General features: G+C 45.8%; 1 protein-coding gene across 5 annotated transcripts in view; it reads left to right on the forward strand.

Moving 5' to 3' along the window:
• LOC132401861 (HORMA domain-containing protein 1-like) overlaps positions 1-13456 on the forward strand; it is a 44597-nt gene extending 31141 nt beyond the window's left edge. For all 5 annotated transcript variants that reach the window (XM_059984153.1, XM_059984151.1, XM_059984150.1 and 2 more), the window contains 3 exons: positions 1105-1176; positions 1822-1938; positions 13021-13456. In XM_059984153.1, the coding sequence (XP_059840136.1) occupies positions 1105-1176; positions 1822-1938; positions 13021-13080 (249 nt within the window). In that variant the 3' untranslated portion in view covers positions 13081-13456. The remainder of the gene's footprint in view (positions 1-1104; positions 1177-1821; positions 1939-13020) is intronic.
• Positions 13457-18803: the final 5347 nt, after the last annotated feature.

Here is an 18803-nt window from a genome sequence, read left to right on the forward strand (position 1 = left end):
AGGGAGGCAGTAGCTGATGCACCTTCAATAAATCTCGGAGATGGGAGGCAAACGATAGGCTTTTATTAGCTACAAGAGACCACAATTAGTAGCAAGAGACCACCACACAACATCCTGGAGACTGAGGGAGGAGCAGTGCCTCCAACCGCCTTTATACAGGGGTCTGTGGGAGGAGCCACAGGAGCAGTCAGCAGAGGGGCATGTCCAGACAGGTATATGTAGTTCACCACAGTAGCTCTGCCAGCTGCATTACTATACTGTCCTTAGTTCTTTAACTCTTCTTTATTTCCATATTTATTCTGATCTTTATTCAGTTTCCTATAGAATGGCTTAAATATGTCTAATATTATTTTTTTTAAAAGTCCGTTTTATCAGTTATGTTCCTATCACCATATTTGTTTGATTGGCTGAAGAACCACAGTGTTGTCTTTACTTACAGATCACTCCTGAAAAGTTAGGGTAATTCTAAATGTTCAGTGAAATCCGTTCCTTCATGGCTTACAACAAAACCAGACCATTACGTACCTCTTTCACCTCAGATGGTTGAAGAAGTTTGGTATGGGTCCCCAAATCCTAAGAACTTTCAATAGGGGCACTATTCAGAGCATCCTGACTGGCTGCATCACTGCCTGATATGGGAACTGTACTTTGCTCAATCACAGGACTCTGCAGAGAGTGGTGCAGACAACCCAGTGCATCTGTAGATGTGAACTTCCCACTCTTCAGGACACTTACAAAGACAGTGTGGAAAAAGGGCCCGAAGGATCATTGGGAACGCGAGTCACCCCAGCCAGAAACTGTTCCAGCTGCTATCATCTGGGAAACAGTACCACAGTGTAAAAGCTAGGACCAACAGGCTCTGGGACAGCTTCTTCCACCAGGCCATCAAACTGCTTAATTCATGCTGACACAACTGTATTTCTATGTTATATTGACTATCCCGTTGTACATATTTATTATAAGTTACTATAAATTGCACATTTAAATGGAGACATAACATAAAGATTTTTACTGCTCATGTATATGAAGAATGTAAGTAATTAATTCAATTCAATTCAATAATATCAATTTTGCATTTGCCTTAAAGATCTCTTTATCTTTTAGATAAAGCAGTTGGTAGCAAAGGCAGCAGAGCTGGATGTTTCAGACAAAAGGACAAAAGTTGGGAAAGAGCTGGTCAGTGTGTTATATTTTTAATTTTTTTTAATCTATTTCCCCTCTTCCATTTTAAGTTTTATGTTACTTCTAGGTATCGTGGTCCAGTTTAAAGCCTTAAAATTATAGCATCATGAATTCATTCATAAGGAAATGTTCTGTTGGTTCATCAAATGGAAAACTTTTATTGTTACACAATGTTTGTCTTGTCTTTTACACTTGAATCCATTGGATGGCATCTCTTCTATTCTCCAAATAGAAATTGAGAGGATTTATATGCCTGACAAGACAGGACTTTAACAGTTAACAGTGCTTCTCCTTCACAATAAAGATGTGAAATCATGTTCACATCTGTTACATTTTAACAGTTTTTTTTGAGAGTAGTTATATCTGTTCATATTATCTTGGAGAAATGCAATGAAAGTTACTCAAATTCAGGGAAATAAATACTTGATCTCAAATATATCTTGGTGATATAAAGGCCAATTTTAACTTCCAGAATTGGAAGTAAAACTTGCTGATTATTTTTAGAACATTGGTCTAAACTGGTTCCTTGAACTTGTACTTGAAAGGGGACATTCTTCAGAAAATTTAACCCTACAATATTTTAATTTCTGTATATAATAGCAATATTTACAGTGTAAATTATTTGGCATTTGCTATCAGGTACAAGGGAATGGTTTACGGCAAAATGGAGAAATGCACCTGGAACCACAGAAGTTGAGTACTACACAGTCAATAAAAGCTGTTCGAGCAAAAAAGACTATCTCTGAAGTTAACCGTGTAAGTGAATTATTTTTCTGATTGAATGAAATAGGTCAGAATATACACCCTCAGTTCAGCTGTCAGAATATTGTTAATATTTTTCAAATGTATTTTGATCGTTTTTGAATACTTCTGAATATCAAGAGCATAACAAATTTTCATGGTCTTTGGCCAGTTGACTCTGAAGAGGCCTGGTGAGATTAACTGTCAACTTTTCTTTCTGCCATTTCAGAGGCAGCGATTGTTTTATTGCCTTTTCACATGACGTTCAGAGGAAATTCTGACTGAAATTGTGCATGAGATTCAGTTTCTTGCCAATTCCACATAACGGCACACAATCACCATAATAAAATGTGATGACTGAATGCAACACCAGTTTGATTTGCTGTGTTTTTCCATTGAATGGGCACACATTAATTGTCCATCACTTCAAACCTACTTTGTTATACTGCAGCCAAATTTGCCACCACCATCTTTTATGCAGCTATTTTTTTGTATTGTAACAAGAAAAAGTGTGAATTATACTTATTTGGCAGGGGAGGGAAGACTTTGCTGAAAATCTAAAACTTCACAAGTGTGAAGTGGTTCACTTCAGTAGGTCAAATTTGAAGACAGAATATAATATTAGTGGTAAGACTCTTGGCAGTGTGGAGGATCAGTGAGATCTTTGGGTCTGTGTCCATAGGACATTCAAAGCTGCTGTGCAGGTTGACAGTGTTGTTAAGAAGGTGTATGGTATGTTGGCCTTCATCAACAGTAGGATTGAGTTCAAGAGCGCTAAGATAATGTTACAGCTACATAAGACCTTAGTTAGATCCCACTTGGAGTACTGTGTTCAGTTCTGGTCACCTCATTACAGGAAGGATATGGATATTATAGAAAGAGGAGATTTGCAAGGATGTTGCCTGGATTGAAGAGCATGCCTTATGAGAATAGGTTGAGTGAACTTAGCTTTTTCTCCTTGGAGTGACAGAGGATGAGAGGTGACCTGACAGAGGTGTTTAAGATGATGAGAGGCATGATTGTGTGGATAGCCTGAGGCTTTTTCCCAGGGCTGAAATGGCTAACACGAGGTGGCATAGTTTTAAGATGCTTGGAAGTAGGTAGAAGGGTGATGTCAGAGGTACGAGGAGTGATTGATAAGATTGTGGCCTAAGGTAGAAGGCGTCAATTTTAGAAAACCTGGCACATTTATTTTTCAACGTAGTCCCCTCCTACATCTACACACTTAGTCCTGCGGCTGAGGAGCATACGGATCTTGGACCTCCAGAAAGTGTCCACAGATGGGTGATTGATAAGTTTGTGGCCTAAGATAGAAGGAAATGAGTTATACAGCTCTTGTTACATGCACATACACGTCAACTCTTTGAGTGGCTATGCAGAAAGTTTGAAGTTAATAAGTCATCTCATTCTACATTAGGCCACGAACTTATCAATCACCCAGGTGAGTTATTAACATCAATCACCCATTGTAAGTTTTTCCACGCAGAGAGTGGTGGGCCGAAGGGTCTTTAATGTACTGTAAATTTCTATGTAACAAAATCAGTATTGTGCTCTGCCTTGTAAAGTTAGATTGCATGGAATCCAGAAGGAGCTGCCTGATTAGATACACACTTGGTTTGATGATGAGAAGCACAGAATGATGGTAGAAACTTGAAAATGAACAAGGCATGGTTAAGTAAGTTTGTAGATGACACTAAATGCTGTAGGCAGTATCGCTGGCAGTGAAAGTTATCAAAAACTACAGGAGGATCTTGCTAGTGAACCAAGGTATGCCAAATGGAGTTTAATTCCAATAAGCGTGGTGTTGGATTTAGGGAAGTCATATCAAAGTCAGATTTCACAGTAAATGGTAGGGCCTGGGGGAGAGTTGTAGAAGAGGGGGATCTTGAAGATCAGGTACATGGTGTCCTGAATGTGAAATCGCAGGTGGTCTTGGTGATGAAGAATGGTTCTTGCACACTGGCCTACTGAGTATAGAAGTTGGGTGGTTATTCAAGATTATTTAATGTCATTTTCAGTACACAAATATGAACGAGAATGCAATAGTTACTCCAGATCAGTTGCAGCACAAATAAAAATTCAATAAGATAAAGGACACACTGTAGCGGTGTGCTACAAGCAGCGCTAAAATTACGACACGGAGTCGGTAACTGCAGTCGAAGGAAAAACTTTATTCGAAAACTTCAGCCTCACTTTTAAGCCTCTGTCAACCGGCCCCCCATGGCGAAGAGGCTCCAAAGCTCTGTGCTCGCAAACCCCCGTAGGCTATCTAATTGTGAGTCGGTTCGGATACGCTAGGAAATGAGGCGCTACATAACCCCCCCCCAGAACCGGCGATACACCCCCCAATGTCCACAGCCTGGGCCAGAACCTGCTTGGGAGGTCGGCCTCTGCGCCGAGGCGCCGGAAACTCGGCCGGTTGCGCCAGGTCCACATGGGCCGGCTTGAGGCGGTCCACCGTGAAAACCTCCTCCTTCCCCCCAACGTCCAGCACGAACGTGGACCCGTTGTTCCGGAGCACCGTAAACGGCCCCTCGTATGGCCGCTGCAGCGGCGGCCGATGCCCGCCCCTTCGTACAAACACAAACTTACAGTTCCGTAGGTCTTTGGGTACGCAGGTCGGGTGCCGCCCATGCTGTGACGTGGGTATGGGGGCCAGGTTACCGAGCTTCTCGCGAAGTCTGCCCAGGACTGCAGCGGGTTCTTCCTCTTGCCCCCTCGGGGCTGGTAGGAACTCCCCGGGGACGGCCAGGGGCGCGCCGTATACCAACTCGGCCGACGAGGCGTGCAGGTCGTCCTTGGGCGCTGTGCGGATGCCGAGAAGGACCCAGGGAAGCTCGTCCGCCCAGTTGGCTCCTCGCAGGCGGGCCATGAGGGCCGACTTCAGGTGACGGTGGAAACGCTCCACTAGCCCATTCGACTGTGGGTGGTAGGCAGTGGTGTGGTGCAGCTGAGTCCCCAAAAGGCTGACCATAGCTGACCACAGGCTGGAGGTGAACTGGGCGCCTCTGTCGGAGGTAATGTGGGCTGGTACACCAAAGCGGGATATCCAGGTGGCGAGCAGGGCTCGGGCGCAAGATTCGGAGGTGGTGTCGGTGAGCGGGACCGCCTCTGGCCATCTTGTGAACCGGTCCACGATAGTCAGGAGGTAACGCGCTCCGCGCGACACTGGCAGGGGGCCCACGATATCCACATGAATGTGGTCGAAACGCCGGTGGGCGGGATGGAACTGCTGCGGTGGGGCTTTGGTGTGCCGCTGAACCTTGGCCGTCTGGCAGTGCATGCACGTTCTGGCCCATTCACTGACCTGTTTGCGGAGACCGTGCCAAACGAACCTGCTGGAAACCAGCCGGACAGTTGTCCGGATGGAGGGATGCGCCAAGTTATGAATGGAGTCGAAAACACGTCGCCGCCAGGCTGCGGGGACGACCGGACGGGGCCGGCCGGTGGCGACGTCACAGAGTAGGGTCCTCTCACCTGGGCCCACGGGGAAGTCCTGGAGCTGCAAACCAGAGACTGCAGTCCTGTAACTCGGAATCTCCTCATCTACCTGCTGTGCCTCTGCCAGTGCCTCAAAGTCTACCCCTTGGGAAAGGGCATGAACGGTAGGGCGAGAGAGCGCATCCGCCACGACATTGTCCTTACCCGAGACGTGCCGGACATCTGTTGTGTATTCAGAGATGTAGGACAGGTGGCGTTGCTGGCGGGATGACCAGGGGTCGGATGCTTTCGTAAACGCAAAGGTAAGCGGTTTGTGGTCCGTGAACGCGGTGAAGGGCCGGCCTTCTAGGAAGTACCTGAAATGCCGGATTGCCAGGTAGAGCGCCAACAGTTCCCGGTCAAAAGCACTGTACTTGAGCTCGGGTGGCCGCAGGTGTTTGCTGAAAAACGCCAGGGGTTGCCAGCGACCTGCGATGAGCTGCTCCAGCACCCCAACGACTGCCGTGTTTGATGCGTCCACTGTGAGGGCGGTAGGGGTGTCCATTCTGGGATGTACTAGCATTGCGGCGTCAGCCAAAGCTTCCTTCGTTTGAACGAAAGCGGCGGCGGACTCCTCGTCCCAGGTAATGTTCTTGCTCGGACCCGACATCAGGGCGAACAGGGGGCGCATGATCCGGGCAGCTGAAGGGAGGAAGCGGCGGTAGAAATTGACCATACCTACGAATTCCTGAAGGCCTTTGATCGTGGTGGGTCGGGGGAAGTGGCGGACCGCATCTACCTTAGCGGGCAGAGGGGTTGCCCCGTCTTTAGTAATCCTGTGGCCCAGGAAGTCAATGGTATCAAGTCCGAACTGGCATTTGGCAGGGTTGATTGTAAGACCGTACTCACTCAGTCGGGCGCAGAGTTGACGGAGGTGGGACAGATGCTCCTGACGACTGCCGCTGGCTATGAGGATGTCATCCAAATAGATGAACGCGAAGTCCAGGTCCCGTCCCACCGTGTCCATTAACCGCTGGAACATCTGTGCGGCATTCTTCAGGCCGAACGGCATGCGGAGGAACTCGAAGAGGCCAAATGGGGTGATGAGAGCCGTTTTGGGGACGTCGTCAGGATGCATCGGGATTTGATGGTACCCTCGGACAAGGTCGACCTTGGAGAAGATCCGGGCGCCGTGCAGGTTTGCCGCAAAGTCCTGAATGTGCGGCACAGGGTAGCGGTCCGGTGTGGTAGCCTCGTTCAGCCTGCGGTAGTCGCCGCACGGTCTCCAGCCCCCCGTCGCTTTGGGCACCATGTGCAGGGGGGAAGCCCGGGGGCTGTCGGACCGCCGGATGATCCCCAATTCCTCCATTCTCTGGAACTCCTCCTTCGCCAGTCGGAGCTTGTCCGGGGGAAGCCGCCGAGCACGGGCATGGAGGGGTGGTCCCTGTGTCGGGATGTGGTGCTGTACGCCGTGCCTGGGCATGGCTGCTGTGAACTGCGGTGCCAGAACCGATGGGAACTCCGCCAGGACCCTGGTGAAATCGTTGTCGGACAGCGTGATGGAGCCGAGGTGAGGGGCTGGCAACTGGGCCGCGCCCAGGGAGAACGTCTGAAAGGTCTCGGCGTGTACCAGTCTCTTCCTGGGCAGGTCAACCAGCAGGCTGTGAGCTCGCAAAAAATCCGCACCCAGAAGCGGTTGGGCTACGGCGGCCAGTGTGAAGTCCCACGTGAACTGGCTGGGGCCGAACTGTAGCTGCACCTGACGGGTGCCATAGGTCCTTACTGTGCTGCCATTCACGGCCCTCAGGGGGGGACCCGGTGCCCTGCTGCGGGTGTCGTAACTCGTCGGAGGTAAAACGCTGACCTCAGCCCCAGTATCGACCAAAAACCGGCGTCCCGACCTGCTATCCCACACATACAGGAGGCTATCCCGATGGCCAGCCGCCGTAGCCATCAGCGGCGGCTGGCCCTGGCGTTTCCCGGGAACTTGCAGGGCGGGCGGCAACGGCGGGCTTCTGCGCCCCACCGCTGGTGGTAGAAGCACCAGTGGTCATTGGGCCGGGGGTTAGCGGGCTCTGCGGCCGGGCCTGGACTGGTTTGCTGCCGGGAGCGTGGCTGGGAGATCTGTGCGATGGACGCCCCGCTCACCTTTTTGGCGTTCCACAGCAAGTCCGCCCGGGCTGCCACCTTCCGGGGGTCACTGAAATCCGCGTCGGACAGCAGCAGGCGTATGTCCTCGGGCAGCTGCTCCAGGAATGCCTGCTCAAACATGAGGCCTGTGTGTCCCTCGGCCAGAGACAACATCTCATTCATTAAAGCCGATGGAGGTCTGTCGCCCAAGCCATCCAGGTGCAGTAAACGGGCAGCCCGCTCGCGCCGTGAGAGTCCGAAAGTCCTGAGGAGTAGGGCTTTGAATTCCGTGTACTTGCCGTCTGCCGGGGGCGACTGTACGAACTCCGCGACCTGGGCAGCTGTGTCCTGGTCGAGGGAGCCCACCACGTAGTAGTAGCGGGTGTCTTCTGAGGTGATCCGGCGAACGTGGAATTGGGCTTCGGCTTGCTGGAACCATAGGTCCGGGCGCTGTGTCCAGAAACCCGGCAGTTTCAACGAAACCGCATGAACAGAGGCGGCGTCGGTCATTTCTGGTCCAAAAATCGTTTGGACCGTCGGGGTCACCAATTGTAGCGGTGTGCTACAAGCAGCGCTAAAATTACGACACGGAGTCGGTAACTGCAGTCGAAGGAAAAACTTTATTCGAAAACTTCAGCCTCACTTTTAAGCCTCTGTCAACCGGCCCCCCATGGCGAAGAGGCTCCAAAGCTCTGTGCTCGCAAACCCCCGTAGGCTATCTAATTGTGAGTCGGTTCGGATACGCTAGGAAATGAGGCGCTACAACACCAATTTTTTTTTTAAAACCTAATAAATATAAATACTTATGATAGTTTATATACGAAGATTGATTGTATATCTATAGAATGACATGAGGCACAGGAACATTTAAGGTGAATCTGAAAGGAAATGATAAAGCAGTGAGGTATGGAGAAGTGAGTTAGTGGGTGGAGGTATTGATCAACCATACTGCTTGGAAAGTAACTGTTTTTGAGTCTAGTGATCCTGGTAAGGATGCTACGTATCCTTCTTCCTGATGGAAGTGGGACAAAAGGTCCATGAGCAGGGTGGGTGGGATCCTTCATGGTGTTACAGGCCATTTTTTTGGCATCTTTCTGTATCTTTCTGCACCTTTCTTTCCAGAGCTCTCTCCAGTAAGACTTGCGGTAGTGGCTTGTGTGTTTACATCAATACGGAATGGTGCAAGAACTCTGTGCTGGTTTCCAGACACTGCTCATCGCTAGTGGAGTTTGTGGCTGTTAGATGCTGACTATTTTATTTACCACGGGAATTCACTACTGTCCTCATAATCGGTGTCTATATTCCACACAGTGCTAATGCTAAAGAGGCACTCTGTGAACTGTATGGGGCTATTAGCGAACTGCAGAACGCTCACTCTGATGGACTGTTTATTGTCACCGGAGATTTTAACTACGCGAACCTTAAGTCAGTGCTCCCCAAATTCCAACAGTATGTGGACTTTTCAACGAGGGGGGAGAACGTGTTGGACCTGGTTTACACAAACACTCCCGATGTGTACCGGGCGGAGCCCCACCCCCACCTCGGTTACTCAGACTCTGTTATGCTATTCCCAGCATACAGACTGCTCGTCAGGCGCTCCAGACCAGTCCAGAAGCAGGTGAAAACCTGGCCAGCAGGAGCCATCTCTGCTCTTCAAGACTGCTTTGAGCACACTGACTGGCACATGTTCAGGGAGGCTGCAACCGATGGTGACTCTACCAACTTACACAGCATCAGTGACTAGCTACATCAGCAAGTGCATTGCTGATGTTACTCTGTCCAAGACCATCACTACACACGCTAACCAGAAGCCATGGATGACCGTGGAGGTGTGTGCGCTGCTGAGGACCCGTGACTCCGCCTTCAGAGCAGGTGACAAGGCAGCCCTAACAACAGCAAGGGCCAAACTATCCCGGGCCATCAGAGAGGCAAAGCGTGCACATGCCCAGCGAATCCACAGCCACTTCCAGGTCAGTGGTGACATGCGGTGCATGTGGAAGGGCATCCAGGACGTCACCAATTACAGGACAACATCACCTGATTGTGCGGGTGGTGCTTCCCTTCCAGATGCGCTGAATAACTTCTATACTCATTTTGAGGTGGAAAATGACGTGGTGGTGAGGAAGTCCACCCCTCCTACAAATGACTAGGTGCTGTGTCTCACCGTGGCCGATGTGAGAAGAACGCTGTGCAGGGTTAACCCACGGAAGGCTGCTGGACCAGACAACATTCCTGGTAGAGTGCTCAGAGGATGTGCAGACCAGCAAGCAGATGTTCTCACTGACATCTTCAACATCTCCCTGAGCAGCGCCACCGTTCCAACGTGCTTCAAGGTCACCACCATCATCCCTGTGCCAAAGAAGTCTTCAGTGTCCTGCCCCAATGACTACTGTCCCATCGCACTTACATCCATCATCATGAAGTATTTTGAGAGGTTTGTCATGAGGCACATCAAGACCCTGCTGCCCCCCCTCACTGGACCCCCTGCAGTTTGTGTACCGTCCCAACCGCTCAACAGATGATGCCATTGCCATCACCCTCCACCTGGTCCTAACCCACCTGGACAAAAAAGACACATACATTTGAATGCTGTTCATAGACTTCAGTTCAGGATTCAACACAATCATCCCTCAGAAACTGATTGGAAAGCTGAGCCTACTGGGCCTGAACACCTCCCTCTGCAGCTGGGTACTAGACTTCCTGACTGGGAGACCTCAGTCAGTCCAGATCGGAGGCAGCATTTCCAACACCATCACACTGAGCACGGGGGCCCCCCAGGGCTGTGTGCTCAGTCCACTGTTGTTCACTCTGCTGACCCATGACTGTGCTGCAACACACAGCTCGAATCACACCATCAAGTTCGCTGATGACAGGATCATGGTAGGACTCATCAGCAAGAACGACGAGTCAGCTTATAGAGAGGAGGTGCAGCGACTAACGGACTGGTGCAGAGCCAACAACCTGTCTCTGAATGTGAACAAAACAAAAGAGATGGTTGTTGACTTCAGGAGGGCATGGAGCGACCACTCCCCATTGAACATCGATGGCTTCTCGGTAGAGATCGTTAAGAGCACCAAATTTCTTGGTGTTCACCTGGCAGAGAATCTCACCTGGTCCCTCAACACCATCTCCATAGCAAAGAAAGCCCAGCAGCGTCTCTACTTACTGCGAAGGCTGAGGAAAGTCCATCTCCCACCCCCCATCCTCATCACATTTTACAGGGGTTGTATTGAGAGCATCAATGCCTGGTTCAGAAATTGCACCATCTCAGATTGTAAGACCCTACAGCAGATAGTGAGGTTAGCTGAGAAGATCATCGGGGTCTCTCTTCCCGCCATTACAGACATTTACACTACATACTGCATCCGCAAAGCAAATAGTGTTATGAAGGACCCCACGCACCTCTCATACAAACTCTTTTCTCTCCTGCCGTCTGGGAAAAGGCACCGAAGCATTCGAGCTCTCATGACCAGACTATGTAAAAGTTTCTTTCCCCAAACTATCAGACTCCTCAATACCCAGAGCCTGGATTGATACCTTACTGCCCTATTGTACTGTTTATTATTTATTGTAATACCTGCACTGTTTTGTGCACTTTATGCAGTCCTGGGTAGGTCTGTAGTCTAGTGTAGTTTTTTTCTGTGTTTTTTTTTAATGTAGTTCAGTCTAGTTTTTGTACTGTGTCATGTAACACCATGGTCCTGAAAAATGTTGTCTCATTTTTACTATGTACTGTACCAGCAGTTATGGTCAAAATGACAATAAAAAGTGACTTGACTTGATATACTATATGGATGCCTTTTATAGCAGGTAGGCTGGTGTCAGTGATGCATTGGCAGTTTTGGCTGCTTGTCATAGAACCTTCATGTCCATTGCAGTGCAGTGTCTGTAACACACAGTGATGCAGCATGTTGAGATGTCCTCTGCTGCACATCTGTAGAAAGATATGAGTAGAGATATGCATAGTCTAGCTCCCTTCATCCTCTTCAAAAAGTACAGGCATTGGTGAGCTTTTCTGTTTATGTAAAATGTGTTATGCAACCACTAGAGGTTGTTTGTGCACTGCCAGGAGTTTGAAACCATTCGCAGTTTCCACAATTAAAAGAGGTGCATGAGCGGTGAGAGTTCTCCTGTAGTTGATAACAATTTTCTTTATCTTGTTGACTTTTTTTTGCCTGGCACCAGGCCTTGAGCTCTTCACTGCCTGTTGTGCAGTTATACAAGATGCTGGTGGGGTGGTAGCTTAATACTCCAATATTTGAAGTTTTGTGTTCAGTTTTTGGTCACCCTGCTTTAGGAAATATATTATTAAATGAGTGTAGAAAAGATTTACAAGTATGTTTCCATGACTGGAAGGACCGAGTTATAGGGAGAGGTTAAACAGACTAGGATTTTTTTCTTTTGAGTGTAGGAGACTGGGAGGCAATCTTATAGAGGTGTAGAAAAGCCTAAGGGGCATAAAGCATAGGGTCAATGAACTGTCATTTTCCCATGGTTGGAAATCAAGAATTAGAGTGGGCATGGGTTTAAGATGAAAAGGGAAAACCTTAATAGGAACTTGTGGGGCAGCTATTTTTAAACAGAGTGTGATCTACTCAAGGAAGTGGTTGAGACAGGTATTATAACATGGTAAATGGTAAGGCATTGAGGAATGGAGAACAGAGTGATCTGGGAACAATGGTGCATATTCCCTGAAGGTGGAATCTCATGTGGATAGAGTGGTGAAGAAAGCTTTTAGTATGCTGGCCTTTATAAATCAGAGTGTTGAGTATAGGAGTATAGGAGTTGGGATGTAATGTTAAAATTGTACAAGGCATTGGTGAGGCCAAATTTGGATTATTGTATACAGTTCTGGTCACCGAATTATAGGAAAGATGTCAACAAAATAAGGAGAGTACAGAGAAGATTTACTCGAATGTTACCTGTGTTTCAGCACCCAAGTTACAGAGAAAGGTTGAACAAGTTAGGTCTTTATTCTTTAGAGTGTTGAAGGTTGAGGGGGGACTTGATAGAAGTATTTAAAAAATTATGAGGGGGATAGATACAGTTGACGTGGATAGGCTTTTTCCATTGTGAGTAGGGGAGATTCAAACAAGAGGACATGAGAGATAAGGGGCAAAAGTTTAGCGGTAACACGAGGGGGAACTTCTTTACTCAGAGAGTGGTAGCTGTGGAACAAGTTTCCAGTAGAAGTGGTAGAGGCAGTTTTGATATTGTCATTTAAAAAAAAATTGGTTAGGTATATGGACAGGAAAGGAATGAAGGGTTATGGGCTGAGTGCAGGTCGGTGGGACTAGGTGAGAGTAAGCGTTCGGCACGGACTGGAAGGGCCGAGATGGCCTGTTTCTGTGCTGTAATTGTTATATGGTTATAATAACTTTTGAAAGGCAGTTGGACGGGTACATGGGTAGGACAAATTTAGAAACATGGGCCAAAAACAAGCAAATTTGATGGCTTTGATGTACATCTTGTTTTGGTGGACTACTTGGGACAGGGGGCTCATTTGTGAGCCGATTGATTCTTTGACTCCTCTCTGTTTCTCAACAGGAAGCAAATAAATCTGCAGTGCTTCAAGAGAAGAATACAAAGAGAAGGAGAAAAAATTGAGAAATGGATAAATTTGATAATATTTGATAAATAGTCTTATGGCTATTAAGCTAATTAATTTTTAATTAGTATTTTGAATTGATTACACATTACCATTATTTAAAACAATATGAGTAAATATTATTAATATATGTCTGAAAATGTATAAAATATACATACCTTGGATGTACCTGCAGTTAAATAGAACTTCCTAGTCATGTGTGCCTTATAACATGAAACCAGCTTTCTAAAGAAGTTTTCTTCTCTGTGATAAACACATTTATGAAAGTTTATCTAGCTTAAGCAAGGTTTCAAAATGGACTCAGTCGGCTACTTTATTTCACATCTTATTTCAGTCCAGCAAGATGTGTAAGTATAAGGTTTGTTTTTTTAAAAAATATATAAATTTGCAAATAAAATTTGCATCAATTTGTTTTTGCATATGTTTCTTAAGCAAACACTCTGAGGGTTTTTTTTTAAAATATGGGCTGCAGTTTCTTAATATGGTATGAAACCATACACCCTTTAACATGGCTGCACCAAGTTTTGAATCAGAAAAGCGGGACTGCACTGAACTGATGCTGTGGCCTGCAATTAACAAGCTTCTGGATTGGCTGAGGCAGTGAATTGGCTTTGTGGTTGTGTACTCACTTCCATGAACTTTAGTTCTGAGTGTTGTTTGTTTGCTTTTTATGGTTTGCATGATTTGTCCTTTTTCGCACATTAGGTGCTTGACAGTCTTTTAATGGGTTCTATTGGGTTTCTTTGTTTTAGTGGCTGCTTGTAAGAAGACAAATTTCAAAGCAGTACATAGTATACCTACTTTGATGATAAATGTTCCTTGAACCCCGGCTGAAGAAGATATTGAGGTTATAGACAGCAAAAAGGAGACTTGTGAGTTATACGTTTTGCGATCAAGCAAATTCTTTGAGTAGTATAAGAGATGTTGCAGTAAACCTGACAAAGAAATCAGGTGGGCAAAAGGGTGATGTGAGAGATCCTTGGCAGATACGTAAGAGAGTATCTTAAGAGATTCTGTATTATAAGTAATAGAGTAGAGAGAATAGATTCCCTTAAGAATCAGCATGGTCATCTATGAGCCACAGGACATAGCTGAGGCCTTAATTTAACACTTCTCATCTGTATTTACTGTCCAGAAGGTATTGAATTGGAGAAAGTTCAAGGAAGAGCTCAATGATGTCCTGAAACACATCAACCTAGTGAAAGTGGAGGTGCTGGTGGTGTTGAGGCATTAAAGGTGGATAAATCCCTAAGTGTATCCAATGAATTTGTGGGAAGCAAAGGAAGAAATTGCAGGGGCACCTGGCAGAAATTTTTGTGTCCTCTTAGTGAGGTACAATACAGCTAAGTAAATAAAGGAGAGATGCAGATCAGGTGATGTGCTGCGGCTGCATGATGTGGAAGTTGATAAATCCCACTGTGGTTCCCAGTGACTACATCTACAGCAAGTGTTGGTTGCTTAAGGAATTCAGGATTAAGCTGGAATCTGAGCTTCAGACACTGTGACACATCAGGGAGAGGTAGAGTTACCTAGATGTAGCCATTATAGTTTAACTGCTTTAAATTTGTTCTAAGGCCAGGGACGAGGGTGTGACTGAGAGTGAAGCAGGTTGGGGAATCTAAAAGGTATTGCTGAGTGAGGCTCAGTCCAACTGGTTTAAGATTCTTGCTCCCTATGTGGCTGTAGGAAGGATGACCAACCTAACCGTGGCAATGTTGTTCAGGGAGCCATTCCAGAGAGAAAAGAGAAAAATGTAGTTGTAATCGGGGTCAGTATAGTCTGAGGAATAGACACATTGCCTGTTGCAAGGATGGAGAGTCCAGAAGGCTGTGTTGCTTGTCACATGCATAGGTTCAGGAATCTAATCCAACCTGCAGAGGAATTTGGAGGGGGAGGAAAAAGATCCAGTTGTTGTGATCCATGTGGGTCCTGTAACATAAGTAGAACAAGGAAAAAGGCTCTGCTGAAGGAATTTGAACAACTAGGGACTAAATTAAAATGCAGAACATAAAAGTTAATCTCTGGACTGTTAGCTGAGCCATGTGCAAATTGGCTCAAGGTTAATTTGATCAGGGAGCTAAATGTGTGGCTCTTACATGCTGTAATTGCACCTGCCTCGACTATTTCCTCTGTCAGCTCATTGCAGGTACTCACTACCCTCTGTGTAAAGAAGAGTTACATTTCAGATCTCTTAAAACTTTCCCCTTTTATCCAGTATCTGTGCCCTCTGGTTTTGGACTCCGACCCTGGGAAAAAGATTCTGACTGTACATCTTACGCATAACCCTCATGAATTTATAAGTGTCTTTGAGGTTATCCCTTGTTCTCCTACACTCCAAGAAATAAAGATTCAATGTAGCCCATCTTTCCTTATAACTCAAGCTTTCTAGTCCAGATAGCATCCTTATAAATCTCTTCTGTATCTACTCTAGCTTGTCAATATACTTCCTATAATATGGTGACCAAAATTGCACACAATACTCCATGTGTGGCCTCACCAGCAACTTGTATAACTGCAACATAATGTACCTAGTCCTAAACTTGATGCCCTGACTGATGAAGGCCAACATGATAGATACCTTTTTCATCACCCCTTCTATGGGTGCTGGCACTTTCAATGAACTGAGCACTTAAATAGTGTGAAATTATTGGAAGGCTTAAAAGTTAAATCAGCAATTCAGAGATCTGGATGTGCCAAGTAGAGTCAGAACAGTTACACCCAGACTAGATTGGAACCAAGGTCTTGGTGAAAATTATAAACAGTGCCAAAATGTCTTCAAAATACTAAAAGGTAGAAAATTCTGGAAGCATACAGGTCAGGTAATACCTGTGGGAATAGAAACAGTATTCATATTTCAAGTCTGAACTCCTTCAGTTGATGAGGTCAACATAAAATTACAGGATACAAAATACTGATGAATACTCATTCAGGGAAGTACAACAGAAAAATAAAACAAAGTTAGAAAGAAATGCAAAAAGTGAATGTCAAATGAACCTTGCAAGGGCCTGATAGCACTTTGTACCACTTATGACACAGTAGTAAATATGAGACACATTGTTTATGTATCACATTTATGAAAATATTTCCGCATGTTACCTTCAGAACAAATAGGGCAGTTTCCACATGCTACCTTCAGAACAAATAGGGCAGCTGTGTCTTATATTCCTTACTAATTTATCAACAGTAAACGTTTATCCATAATGGTACTTCATTTAATGCTTTAAGTATGTTCCCAGTAAGGACAGTACAAATGGAGTTACTGCTAAATCATTATATCCTGTTGCTGCATTACTCACAAGATTGTTGCATTGGGAACCTCGGTGCCAGAATCCTTGCCCTCTGTTGAAATAACAATATAACACACCCATAGTGCAGGCTGCCTTTGAGGTCTGATACTTGATGAACCATAGATGTAGCCTGCAGGCTTGCCAATATGGTAAGTGTAGACCAGGGGTCAGCAACCTTTACCACTGAAAGAGCCACTTGGACCCGTTTCCCACAGAAAAGAAAACACTGGGAGCCGCAAAACCCGTTTGACATTTAAAATGAAATAACACTGCATACAACGTTTTGTTTTGCCTTTATGCTATGTATAAATAAACTATAATGTGTTGCATTTATGAAATTGATGAACTCCTGCAGAGAAAACGAAATTACATTTCTGCATGCAACAAAAACATTTTGAACTCCGAAAAAAAGACGTTGGGTTGAAGGTTACTTTTAAGTAAAATACTCAACGTCTATTTGAGTCCTTCTTGTATTTATGAAAAACGCCAAACTTAAATTTGCCACCAGCAGCAAACCAAAAATAACGTCAGCCAGCTGTCAACCTGAAAAATAAAAGGACTACTTCACTGAACAATGAAAACATATGAATATACGTAAAATAATCGCAATTAAAATATTTATCATACTTCTTCAGGTTGACTCACACCTGACAATGCAGTCGTATTCAGTAGGGATGGATCGATGCTTAGGGGAGTGACCGGGAAGGATAATGTGTTTTTTACCTCTCTGAACTCACAGAAGCGTTTCCCAAACGATGTTTGCATTGCGATGATTGCAGAATGTAAATACTCCGAATTTATCATGTCGTGACATTGTTTGAACTCTCTCAAATTGGGGAAGTGAGACAATGTGCCTTTCTGTAAATCTCTGGCAAGCAATGTCAACTTGCGCTCGAATGCAAAACATCCTCCAACATGTGCAGGGCTGTACGTCCTTACCCCGTTGAAGAGCTGTGTTCAGCGTGTTCAGGTGCGCTGTCATGTCTACCATGAAGTGTAGCTTTTCCAGCCACTCTGGCTGTTCAGGAAAGTTGAGCCCTTTGCTGCCCAGGAAAGTTTTCACTTCTTCCAGACGCGCGACAAAGCGTTTCAGCACCTCCCCTCTGGACAGCCAGCGATAAAAACACGTTGTAGCGGTTGCTACACGCAGTCAGTAAACTGCAGTCAAAGATAGCTTTATTCGAACTAAACAGCCTTGCTTTTAAGCCTCCCTCAACCCGCCCCCCATGGGCGCGGATGCTGCAAAAGACACGTACTCACAAACCCCCGTAGGCTATCTCCCTTAGCCTGAACGCTGGCTAATTGTGAGCCGGTTCGGATGTGTCAGGAAATGGGTCGCCACAACGTCTTATTTAGATTGTACAAGATCACCATAATCTTCAAATTTAGATTTACATTTCAAAAACTAACAAACTAACATAAAATACATATTAATTAAATACTGACCATGTAGCGGTGTGCTACACGCAGCGCTAAAATTACGACACGGAGTCGGTAACTGCAGTCGAAGGAAAAAAACTTTATTCGAAATCTTCAGCCTCACTTTTAAGCCTCCCTCAACCTGCCCCCCCCCCCCATGGCGCAGAGGCTCCAAAGCTCTGTGCTCGCAAACCCCCGTAGGCTATCTTATTGTGAGTCGGTTCGGATGTGCCAGGAAAAGGGTCGCCACAACCAATTATTTCCCAAAGCAACAGGGAGCCGCAGCACAGACGTAAAAGAGCCACATGTGGCTCCAGAGCCGCGGGTTGCCGACCCCCGGTGTAGACCATTGTACAAAACTGGCAACACCTACTTCATGTACTGCCTGGATCCTAATCTCTTTTGGAAGTCATGGAAGCTGTTTTTTTTTCACCAATTTGCTTGGCTGTACAAAAAGTCAGTGATTTCTCTATGGTAGAAGCCCAATGGCAGCAAGATGGATGTTAAGTTTTTCAAGCTATTTTGGCTTGTTTAAAGTTTTTAGTTATATTGTATGAGCTTTTCTTAATTTGAAATTGAATAGGAGAGGTTTAGATGGCTATGGGCTACACAAAGGCTGATGGGACTAGTTCCCTGGGCAACATGGTTACCATGGACAAGTTGGGCTGACAAGTCTGACTCCATGCTGTATGACTCTGACTCTACAAGATTGTTTATTTTAGTTACCACAACTTTAACAATTTTAAATATCTCAGACTACTTCAGTTTTTAAAGGCATCAAATATGTAACAGTGCACTACCAAAAGATTCAATTGCCCCTCATGCCTTTGGAGTCTACGATGTTTACCCAACAAAGATCAAACCTTTGCATTTATTTCTGGTATGACTAATCTGCCCTAGTTAATGGATCTCAGCAAAGGCAGGCTAAGGGAGAAAAGTATCTTCTGGGTTTTTCCTGACAGAAAATACAGTACACCTCTCATTTTAAAGAATAAGTGCCCTTATAGCTGAAACAC

Source organism: Hypanus sabinus, chromosome 11 (assembly GCF_030144855.1).
Source record: "Hypanus sabinus isolate sHypSab1 chromosome 11, sHypSab1.hap1, whole genome shotgun sequence".
Classification (NCBI taxonomy): domain Eukaryota; kingdom Metazoa; phylum Chordata; class Chondrichthyes; order Myliobatiformes; family Dasyatidae; genus Hypanus; species Hypanus sabinus.